At 40.4% G+C, this 12,342-nt stretch overlaps 1 protein-coding gene across 1 annotated transcript in view; it reads right to left on the reverse strand.

Annotated features, from left to right (window-relative positions):
• Window positions 1-3: 3 nt before the first annotated feature.
• Window positions 4-12,342, reverse strand: part of SLCO5A1 (solute carrier organic anion transporter family member 5A1) — a 118,547-nt gene continuing 106,208 nt past the window's right edge. Inside the window, exons 6-8 of the mRNA XM_060287457.1 lie at window positions 8,311-8,470; window positions 5,725-5,966; window positions 4-219 (exon numbers count right to left, since the gene is read on the reverse strand). Of these exons, the coding sequence (XP_060143440.1) occupies window positions 180-219; window positions 5,725-5,966; window positions 8,311-8,470 (442 nt within the window). The 3' untranslated portion in view covers window positions 4-179. The remainder of the gene's footprint in view (window positions 220-5,724; window positions 5,967-8,310; window positions 8,471-12,342) is intronic.

Here is a 12,342-nt window from a genome sequence, read left to right on the forward strand (position 1 = left end):
GCCTCTGTAGCTCTTCCTCCTTGTATTTAATGGAGTACCAGGCCAAAAAAATAAAAATGAAGCCAACAAGTTTGAGGCCAGCTGCCAAACCAAAATAGACAAAACGAAATGATGTGACATTGTACTCCCAGCAAGAGCCCTGCACGCCACACTCCTGTTGCCACAGCATGCAGGTGGTGTCAATAACTGCTCCAAAGTAAATTGGAGTAGGAATGTATGCTAGAGTTGTCGGAGAAAAAGAAAAAGGAAAATAGTTAGCACATCTTATAAGAGGAAACAGATCTGTAAATTAACAGGATGCTTGTTCACTCTAAAAACCAGTTGAAGGGAGTGGTTTTCTCGTGTTACTTGATTTTTTGTAAATATGTACCACATCTTGTCATAATATTCTTATCATAGAAATGCTCACTAAATTGTAAATACTTTAAATCTTCTAGTTTGCAACTCAGTCAGAATGTGTTTTGGTTTTTAGGCATTTTATGATATTTATTTTAAAATTTATTATTATTTATTATAGTTGACATATTATGATATGAAATGTCTAAAAAGCATTAACACAACTTTAGACATAAAAATTTCTATTGATAAAAATGCAGTGAGGGAGGGGAGCTCCCTGGCGTTCCAGTGGTTAGGACTCGGCGCTTTCGCTGCCGTAGCCCCAGGGTTCAATCCCTGGTGTGGGACCTAAGATCCCACAGCCTCTCTGCCCAGCCGAGAAAAAAAAGAAATGCAATTAGGGAATCCTTTTAAACTTAAAAAATCCGATTTTGTTATGAAGTACACAACTGGCCATATTAGAACCCTTTATGATCCACAAACATTCAGTACACTTAGATCTTGTGGGTTGGGTTCTAGCCTTGGATGCAGGAAGAGTATCAGGCAAGCACTGTGCCCTGTAAGTCGGAAACCACATCAAATGGCTCCTGGAGTATGGAAATAAATAAGGCATAATATTCATCTTCACAGCTTATGCAGCACCTGTGAGGAGTAGCAGCTTCATTGTTTGGGCTACGATGTAGACATTTCTTTACTCCCATAAGGAAAAATGTCTACCCAAGTAGACCTCCTTCATTACATGCTACTCCCTTTGCTGAAATGTGTCCCCATTCCCAACTTGTTCACCTTGCAAATATCTACTCCCCCTTTAAATTCCTGACTCATTCAGATGCTACCATATCACCATTGCATTTTGTGTACTCCTCCATTTTGTCCACTATCACCCAGTATTTAAACTATTTGTAAGTCTGTCACGCATAAGCTCCTCGATGGTGGGGACCATGCCTTTTATTCTTCGCATCCCAAGGACCTATCAGGACAGCCCATGGATCCTCAATAAGAGTTTATAAAAGGAAGTGATGAATGGAAGGAAAGGAAGAAGAAAAGAGAGAAGGGAGGAAGGGATGGAGGAGGGGAAGAAGGGAGAGAGGACAGGTGGGTTAATAGCCCAGGAGGCTGCAAGTGGTACATTTTTATCTTTTGGCTGCATCACATGGCATGTGGGATCTTAATTCCCTGACCAGGGATCGAACCCGACCCCTCTGCATTGGCAGCACGGAGTCTTAACCACTGGACCGCCAGGGAAGTCCCCCAAGTGATACCTTTTTCAATACGCCGTATTCATTTAAAAGGAGATATGGTCACTACAACTGAAATGTAACATTATTGGGCTGGGCAAAATAGATGAAGTGGATTAAGAGGTACAAAACTTAAATCATAAATAAGTCACAGGGATGTAATACACAGCATAAGGACTACGGTCAATAATATTGTAATAATGTTGTATAGGGATAGACGGTTACTGGACTTATCATCGTGATCATGTCGTAATGTTTGCAAATGTCAAATTGTTATGTAGTACACTGGAAACTAACATAATATTGCACATCAACTATGTTTCACTTTTCAAAAATTTAACATCATTGAAATACCTGAAACTCTCTTTTTGCTTTGGCACTTGGGGAAATGGAAAGTGGCTGGTTGGCCTAACTATACTTTTTCATAATCAGTGGAACTTAAGGTAAGGTTGAATTAAATAATAAATGCCTGATATGTTTGTTCTCCCTCCACTAATTCCTTACGCTGTGGTGTGCATCTCTTGACTTATTCCACATCCACATGAAATCACCCAAGCCCCTGGCATCAGAGACAGGCCAAGCAAAAAGGAGGAACTACTTTTTTCTTTTCTTATTCAACTACCCCTTTGCTAAACAAACTTCCTTCTTTGAAAATAACTTTTTTGTTTTCAATGAGAAGTATAAGGCAAACTTCTTAACTAAATCAAAGAATGTCAGTCGTTCCTTGAACCAGCGTTCTTTGGAAAACGGTGCTTTCATGTTACCAAAAAATTAAGCCGTCCAGGGAGTTCCCTGGCGGTCCAGTGGTTAGGACTTGGTGCTTTCACTGCCATGGCGGGGGTTCAATCCCCGGTCGGGGAACTAAGATACCAGAAGCCGTGTGGCACGGCACCCCCTCCGCAAAATAAGTAAAATTAAAATCTGATATTTAAAAAAAAAAAAATAAGTCACCTAATTCAAAGCAACCAGAAGCCTTTGATGCCCACTGACAAGTCCTCACTCTAAGTCTGGGCCGTCGAGCACAACATGAGACAAAATGAGAATTTCAGAGCACATTCGTGTTGTCAAGGGCCAGATGATTTTTAAGGGTTTAAAATGTTTCATCCTTCAAGATTGAAATAAGCAGCTTGAATCAAAGAAGTCATTTTTTGTGCTGTGGACAATGATACTGATTACTGGGGAAAATAACAGCTGAAGAAGATGACAGACTGCCACTTAAGACAGAAAAAATATGCCTGACGATGAGGAAGTCATATAAAAATACATTGAAATCCATCAAGGGAATGGGCCACTTCACACGCTGTTTCCCAGTCACTGTCCCAAGACATCACAAGTGATGCAGTGTTTGTAAAAATCAGAAGGGTATTCTTCATGTCCAAATAAACTCTGGGACTTACCCCATTGACATAGCGCTAACGAGCTTCTTTTGTTAATAAGCAAAACCTAGTCCTTATATATCAGTTTGGAAAACTTTCTTTTTTTTTTTTTTTTTTTTTTTGTAGAATTTTTAATCTCTTTTCCTCAGGAAACTTGATTGGTATACTCTTTACCCAGCCCAATAAAATGACTGGAAAGAAGTAAGGAATTGAAGTTTTCACACACACAAAAAAAATGAGCACCAATTCCCATCACTTTCATGTTACAAAGGCACAAAAGGGACCAAAAAAACAGGATCATAAGCCCGTAACAATTTCTTGGTTCAAGATTTCTTACTCTACAAAACTCTGGGGAATTTAGCCCAAGTTTACGTTCACAGTGAAAGAGAAACGGATCTAAAGTCAGTTTTGTTTTCTTTCATCAGTGACAGAATTGGTCAGCTTTTAGTCCAAGTCAGGAAATGAGGAAGTTGTGCCTCGCCACTAACCTGTGAAATCCTAGCTACTATGAATGGTAACAAATGACTTGCCATTTTTAAAGGACAGTGGAAATTTGCCATCTACAAAGAGGAACAGAGAGGCACTCTTGGAAATACAGGAACATACCAAGTGTTCGCAATAAAACAAACTGCATTCCCAGGGCAAAAGGTCTCTCTTCATCTTCTACGGACCTACGAAGAAGGTAAAGAAAGAAATGTTTTAGAATAACGGCCTGAGGAAAATGAATGTCAAATCAAGCTTGCTTAGCGGCAGAGCCAGGGACCAAACATGCTGGGCCAAAATACTGAATTCGCTAGAATTTACTAACAATAGCAGAACAAGACCGATTATGGCTAAATCACCAAATAACGGTCTCCCCAGTGAGACTGCAGAGAAACTCCGATTAGCTCTATTTTTTGTGTAAATAACGGTGGCAGGACAAAGGTTCAGAGCTGAAGGTATAGAAGGTGAAGGTACAGAAGTGGCTCTAACTGAGTTTGCTGAAGGTACAGAAGTGGCTCTGAGTTTGCAAAATCAATTCTGTTAAAAAAAATTACATATATATATATATATATATATATATATATATATATATATATATATATATATATAGCATTTTATCCTAACTATTGCATTCTTTATCTCTGTTTGCCTGCACTTCCCAGAATGGTAGGTGTGTACACTGAACATGACTCCTGTAATTTCTCAAGTACAGAGAAAACAAGTTTTTTAAAAAAATGGTCCCAAAATGTGTAGGAAACAAGTCAAAAGTTAGAAAAAGAATGAACCCTCCCCAGTCACCTCACATTCTCTTCTTTTCCTAAAACTTATGCTCCAAGTAATTCCCACATGGCAGGAAGATTGGAGTCTATTGATCTTGTAATTAGTAAAGATTAAAGGGCTCCTTTTCTCAAGTTTTGGGTTAGAGGCCAACTGGTGACCTGCCATGTTTGAACATTATGAAATGGGCAGCCCTTATCTGGGTTATTTAACATCTCTTGTAGAACTAAAGTTCAAAGTGTTACATTATTAATGATCCACATTTTTTCATGACGAAGTACTTTATCCTTTCTATCCCATACACATAGGGTTCTCAGCATATAATGTAAAATTCCCAAGGACCAGCATGTCTGTCCTCTTTTCCGCTAATTTCTTTATTTTCTCACAGCAATTTCCCCAGTGTGGAACACATTTTTGTTACTTCGTAAGTATCTGCTGATGGAGGAATTGACTGAGTCAACCATTGGGACCAATGGGACTTTCGTGTGCTGTTATCTATCAAGGAATGCACCGGCTGAACATCGTCTAACTCAGCATCCCATAGAAGGGAAGTCAGAACATGCAGAAAAAGCATGGGAGCAGCCCAACCGCCCTGCTAAGAATGACGTCTCAGCAGATGCATCCCACCAGGTGCCCAGCATTGTGGGGTACTGAGGAACCAGGGAGGACATCAAAGGGAGAATAGAGACTGACACCCCTCACTCCCTCATCACCCTGCATCCCAGCCCCCCTAAGGCTGCTGTGGGCGTGCTTTTGTTTCTTCACCACGCTGCCCCCTTCCTTCCTTGGTCCACTGCAGTCTTTACTGCGAATACCAAAACTCTGATCCGAATGTGCTGGTGTCAGCATTTTAAATAGGGCTTCCATTCAGGTAACTTTCACATTCTCTCTTAGAAGCCAAACAACACGAACAGGATATGTAACACAGCAAAGAAAGCACAGCATGAACAACTTAATAAATACGTTTCCGGGTCTGCCCTTTCCTTGATTCAATGTCAAAATTTTATGACAGTGAAATTTATTAAAGCAGCATTTGGAACTGCAAGACCAGCAGCAATGGCACGGATCCTGGAGTATTAAACATCTACAAGGTTGGAGATAATATTCTTTGCTATGTGCACAATTTAGCAACTTCCCCAAATGACTTGCCGCCTCCTCTAGGGCCAGGTTTCTTGTAGCTACAACGGTCACGGCTTTCAGTTCCTGAACTTGAACCTTTTAGGGTAGAGACTTCAGGGACCAAAGGCACCCAAAATAAGTTTCCCTGACCTATAGGGAGAGAACGCATCTGAATAAAGAAAGTTCAGAAGTATGAAATGTTACCATCTTCCTTTCCTTTCCTGACATGGGAAAACTCCCTTCTCTTAAGTTCACCAGGGAAATGTCTGAGCACTTTCCTGCACAATCTCACGTTGCTTTCCTCTCTGTGTTACCACATCAGCCCCCAGTCTGGACCAGGAATCCTGGCGACTCTGAGTGTATAACCCACCCTAGACGTTGAATGCTGTCCTCACCTGAGAGTTACTATGATGGCTGATGGCTGGGCACATGCTGTGATGAAGGTCACTATGAACAGAAAAACTAAGAACGGGATGAGGGTGTTACAGCTCCGTTTACACTTCCCCGACACAGCATAGCCGTTCTCATTGAGATACGTTTTGACAATAACCACGCGGACCTGGCTGCGCTGCCCCACTGTGGGAGGCGTGATCACTTGGCGGCTTTGGACACAGGTGCACTCTGTGTAATTCCGTATCTAAGCGATAACAAAGATCAGTTGGACGCTAAGCGAAATTCAGCATAGGAATAGTCAGACAAAGTTAAAATGCTCTAAAATCACTCTAGTATTTAAAAAGATGCAGAATATTTCATTGAAAGTATCTTCTGGGAGTTCCCTGGTGGCCTCGTGGTTAGGATTCCAGGCTTTCTCTGCCATGGCCCGGGTTCAATCCCTGGTTGGGGAGCTGAGATCCCACAAGCCTCACAGAGCGGCCAAAAAGAAAAAGAAAGAAAAGGAAATATCTTCCTCGTTTTAACAGTCAGGATCCAAAGAGTGCATCTAACAACATCAAAATCTGCTGGTCAAGATGGTTTAAACCTAAACTTTGGTAAGAAGCTTTCAGCATTCAATTCTATACCATTCACATCCCATATGCTCATTCGGGGTCACAGTCATATGCTGTTTCCATGGCTGTTTAATTCTTGGGCTCTCCAATTAAAGAAGTCCTTCAAAAACAGGGACTAAGCCTTACTTTTATCTGTGCTCACCAGAGTGCCTAGCATAACCCTGAACACAGTGTAGGACCTAAAGTAAACATCTGTTAAATAAACACAGAGAATTCATAACGCAACCGTGATGACTTCAGCGTCTGTAATAGTGAACATATCATTGGCTGTTTCATTTGAAACCAGCTAATGCAAGGGACTAAAAACGTGTTTCAAACAAAACAGCCAATTAACCTTTCCTGCCTATTATGCTTTCACTGCTTTCACTGAATGGACATCAGATGAATTCACTGTCATTGTGACCTGTTGACCCCCTAGAGAAGCAGGAGGAACAAATGGGCCACTGTTTGACTGCCTGTGCTCCAAGGACTGTGGGCCTCTTTGTAAGAATGATGGCTGACCCGGGGATACGATCCCCAAGGAGCCCATGTTTTCCCCACTCCCCTGAAGAGAGTTTTGAAGCCTCAGGTTATTGTTTATCTTGGCAAATGACCAGATGTCTGGACCACAGTAAGGTCCAGAAAGCCTGATGTTATCTCCTTCCACCCCCTTCTTTTTGCACTCCCAGGAAAGATAGTCCAGAAATGGAACTAGATTCCATAAAATAGGACATGTGGTCATCTGTGTGCATGACCTCCTTAGGCATACTTACGTCCACATTTATTGCCAAGGGTAAGGTTGGTCAAAGTTGCTATCGAGTTTTAATTATGCAATGCTCTTGGTTTTCTTTATGAATTGAGTTTTTCGTGTGTTGTTTGGTTAACCCTACAATGTGTAGCAAGACATCTTTGCATATTTCTGATTTATCCTTTCCAATAACTAGACTAGAAGACAAGTTGTACACATGGCTGCTTAAATAGGAATAATCCATGCCTCTGTTGTTAGAAAAGTATGTATCAATTTTTCAAATTGTGATAAGACAGAGACGCTTATGTGCTACTTATACGCTTGTGTTGTCGATTTTCAGCATGATATCAAGTGAGTGTAATAAAGTTATTTTTAAAGTTAAAACAAAATAAGCACCCTGTACCAGAGGACACACTCACTCCCAGGGAAGAACTTAGCCACTGAGAATAGATCTCATTGTCCCTTTCAATTCAGTCACACCCTGGAGCTCACCAATTACATAACGGGGGGCCAGCAAAAGGAATCTCAATTTATCACTAGAGTTTAAAACTCAGAAATCAAATATGACATCCCCAAAACAGGCAGTCAACAGTATAATCCCATATCGCCTGCACAGAACAAGCAAATGCACTTTAACCTTTTAATGAAAGCAGCCTCCTACAATCTGTTCTTACGTAAAGCATGAAACAAGGCTCAATAAAGAACTGAGTAGAATATGAAAACCTTCTCCCACAGTATTACAGACTATTTATAATTCACGGGGAAGGGAATTCTCAAAATAGCCTATTCTTGAACTGACAGAAATATCTTTACTCTGAAAGTTTAAAAAAAAAGTCTGAACTGATAGTCTATGAAAAATGACCATTGCCCGTCTACAGGCTCTGATCAGGGGAGTGCTCTCCTATTCTCTTCTATCAGCACCAAATGTGGTCGTCTTGACCTTCAAGTCCATCACAAGGGCCCTGTCAGGGTAACAAAGGAGAAAGCTAGCACTCAACCTTATAAAATTTCACTGGGTTGGCACAGAATGTAAGCAGGGCAGTGCTGATGTGGAATCAGATCACTATACACAAATGCTCCAATCAGCCCTGGAAAAAAAAATGATATAGTATTGCATAATTTTCTTTCCTCTGGGTGTTTGACAGAAGGTATTTTGTAGATTATTTGAAGTTTCTTGAAAAGGGAGACTGAAGCCTTGTGTTTGCATATGAAATCTAACAGTACAGGAACTTGTGAAATGTACTCACCCCAGTGCTCATGTTACCACTATTAACACAGCCAGCCAGACAAGGGTTAAAGTATGTAATTCCATCCGATCCACAGACTGGCTCATACTCGTGTATTTTACAACCACAATTCACATTGCAGCTTCCTGTCAGATTCCTATGAGGCATGGTCAGAGAAGGTCTAAGAGAAAAAAATAGATCGTGAGCAAAATTTGCTAAAATAAAACTCATAGGACAGTTCTTCATGTTCAGTCTTGTGTCCGTTTTAGAGAAGATATTCCCATGAAATCAAAGCCATGGTACCTTGACGTAGCACCCTAGATAATTATTTTTATGACTTTAAAACAAAACATGAAGAAAAATGTTTCAATTTTCTGGTCCTACAGATTCAGTACAACGTTCGTACCAAATTATTTATCATACCTCGATTCTATCCTCCATCTTGGTGATACGGATCTGAGCTCAGAAGTTCTAACCTTCATATAACTAAACTACTCACTTACTATAGACACTTGGCTCTATGTCTTAACAAATTGGACCCTTGATTTCTTTAACTGTAAAATGGAAGAAATACTCTTCTGTGTCAAACTAATAATATCATGATGAGGACATTAACATGGAATCCATCAATCAGAGTTATCAACATAAGGTCCTTTGACCCAAACCTTTAATTATTCTGGAATAAATTGTCAAAGAAAGACATGGGACTCTAGAAAATCAAAAGGAGGCGATTTTTCAAAGACCGTCAGGAATCACATCACTGGTTTGATTCAGATGACCAGAGAAGAACCATTAAACTCTCCTTCCCTCAAGAATGCCCAGATGTGGGTTTACAGGCAAACGTGATGGGTTCCGTTTTTTCATGAGATCATGGTGTCTGATTCAAAGAAGTGATACAATATTTTAAACTCTAATAAAATCAGTTCAGGCAAGAAATATAAAAGGGGGAAAAGGGACTTCCCTGGCAGTCCAGTGGTTAGGACTCTGCACTTCTAATGCAGGGGGTGCGGGTTTGATCCCTGGTTGGGGAACTAAGATCCCACATGCCTCGTGGCCAAAAGACCAAAACATAAAACAGAAGCAGTATTGTACCAAATTCAATAGAGACTTTAAAAATGGTCCACATCCAAAAAATCTAAAAAAGGTGGGGAGGGCAGGCAAGTAAGGATATAGGCCCTGAGAGAGAGATTTAAGGAAATGGCTATGGAAAGACAGAGGCAGGCAGGTACCCGGAGGGAATCATGGAAGGATGAAAGGGGCTCTGAATGCTCACATCCAATGACCTCCTTCTTTTGCTTTCATGACCATCATTTTTAGGTGTCACTGATGACGTACCCTTCCTAAAGCCTCATGAACTGGCAATAGCAGATCCTTCATTCACCTGTCCAACTACCATCCTCCCTCCATTCAGCAGATATTTTGGAATGTCTGTTATGTTCCAGGACTTACCTTTAATGACTATGTTGAGTAACCACTCACCCAGTAGCCTAGTCCATCCCAACCATATGTATTAAATCCATAAACATAAAGTGTTGTTTGTTCAAAGGCTTTTCTCCTGTGTCCTCTGTCACACGTTGATAACCGAGTCATCGAATTTTAATGGAAGGAACAAGTTCACAGCAATATTTAAACCTTACCAAGAAAGACTTCCAAAGAGGCAAAAGGAAAATAAACTCTATTCTTCATTCATATCCCTCCACAGAAGAAACTGTCACAAGACTCTCATAATTATTATATTCACCAACTCTTAGAATCATACCATTTGATAGTTAGAGAAAGCCTGCGCACAGCAACGAAGACCCAATGCAGCCAAATAAATAAATAAATTGAATATACCTTTAAAATGTGATTCGGGACCGGTAGTTCTCACAGGGGCAGCAATTTCGGCAACGTCAGGAGACATTTTTTTTTGTCACAACTAAAGGGATGCTACTGGCATCTAGTGGGTAGAGGCCAGGGCTGCTTCTAAAAGTCCAACAATACACAGAACAGCCCCTCCCCAGGATAAGGCATTAACTGACCCAAATCTCGATATACTGTGTCTGAGAAACCCTGTTCTAGACCTGTTTCCACATTCCAAGGATGATGAAATGGACGTCTAAGGAAGCCAAATGATTCATTATGAGGCTGACTGGTGCTATTTTTACAAAATATTTATTTATTAATTTTTTTTTTTTTTTCTGGCTGCGTTGGGTCTTAGTTGCAGCCTGTGGGCTCTTTAGTTGTGGCGCACGGGCTTAGTGGCCCCGCGGCAAGTGGGATCTTTGTTCCCCAGCCAAGGATCGAACCCGCAAACCCTGCATTGGAAGGCAGATTCTCAACCACTGGACCACCAGGGAAGTCCCAATTAGTGCTATTTTAATTGATATCACATGAAGAGTATTCTGTGTGAATTACTATTATCTTCAATAGTTCTGCAAAAACCAAACTGCAAGCCATGACCAAATAAAAGGGACTTATATGCCTGCGTGCTTAGTCACTAAAACTGACACGCTTCAAATCCATACAATAGGGTTTTTACTATGCATATTTAAAAGTTACACGGAATTTCCTATTAACAGCATGCTTCATATTCATTTATGACGGCCACATACTTCAAATACCTCTCCTTTATGGGTATGTCCACTCAAGAGAAAGGAATCTAAAGAGAATGTCAACAGATGCTCAGAGCACACATCAATGACAGGAAGGCAATAGTTTTCCTGAGTTCTGGAAACAAAGGTACAGTCCCAGGTCACCCTTGGGTATGCTCGCTTTTCTCATGAGATCATGGTGTCTGATACAAAGAAATGATACCATATGGAAAGCTCTAAGAAAATCAAAACAAGCAACAAATATAAATAGCAGTGAAAAGACAGAGGCATTTATGGAAAATGTCATTCGGGAAAAAGGCCATAGTTGCACAAAAAAAGGAAAGATGCTGATACGGTTAATCCTTTACGTTGCGCTGATTTAAAAAAAAATTATTTTTAAGAATAATAACGTCTTGTTTGACTATCACTCACGCTCCAGAAGACAGACTGGATTAGAATAATAGTGCGAGTGTTTAAATCTGAGTCACTCCAAGCAACCTCTCATGAGCCTGAGCTAAGACAATCATGGGAGTACAAAATTTACAAGGACTGCAGTACACCACACTCATCCCTGTGCAAAGGGACAGTACATCACCTTTCTAATAAATGAAAACATTACTGACAAGTTAGCCTTGCAAACAAGAGGCTCATGTTAACTCAATGTCCATGTAGGTGTTCTTTCCATGACAGGAACAATGACTCACTAACAAATGCCTTGTAACTACATGGTCCAAGCTGTAAACCTAGGTCACACATGACATGTTACTATAAATACCATGGAATTATAGGATTAGAGAGACGGGAGGAGTCTCTGAGGTTAACTAGTACAGCTTACTGATTTTCAAGCCTAGGAAACTATGAAAGGTGTAATGACATGCCCCACAATCATTGAGGCTTTAAGGAAACCAGCCATGGGGAGACCAAAATGAACAGAAAAGGGAAGAAGAGCGAGCTTGCTGCCTAATCTTCATTAAATCAATTGCTTAAGGATCAATGTTTATTTAAAGTAACATACAACAATAAAACAGATTGAGGTTTAACATAAGGAAAAATCTCTACCATGGAGCTATTACAGCTGGGTATGTAAGGATACAGTTGCTCTCAAATCACACACATATTCTCGCGCGCACACACACACACACACACAATTGTGTCACATCACCCCACCCCAAAACCTAAAGAACGCTTCGACTTCCCCAACTGACACACTTCTACTGGTTTCCACAAATCAAAGAGGAGCCCCTTAACCTTCTTTCTGCCTCCTGTTAATTTTCTCCTTACTAAGAGATATGACAAATAGGGATCCACACACTTGTCTTATATTCACACTTGTCTTATATTCAAGCCACATGGATTAAAAGACTATGACCCACGCAACAAAAACCTTTCAGGCAAAATATACTAATCAACTAAAAAAAAATGGTATCTTTCTCATAATTTCTTAAATTTTTATCAATCTATCTCAGTCTTTAAGGAGACT

The sequence above is a fragment of the Globicephala melas genome, chromosome 17 (genome assembly GCF_963455315.2).
Source record: "Globicephala melas chromosome 17, mGloMel1.2, whole genome shotgun sequence".
Classification (NCBI taxonomy): domain Eukaryota; kingdom Metazoa; phylum Chordata; class Mammalia; order Artiodactyla; family Delphinidae; genus Globicephala; species Globicephala melas.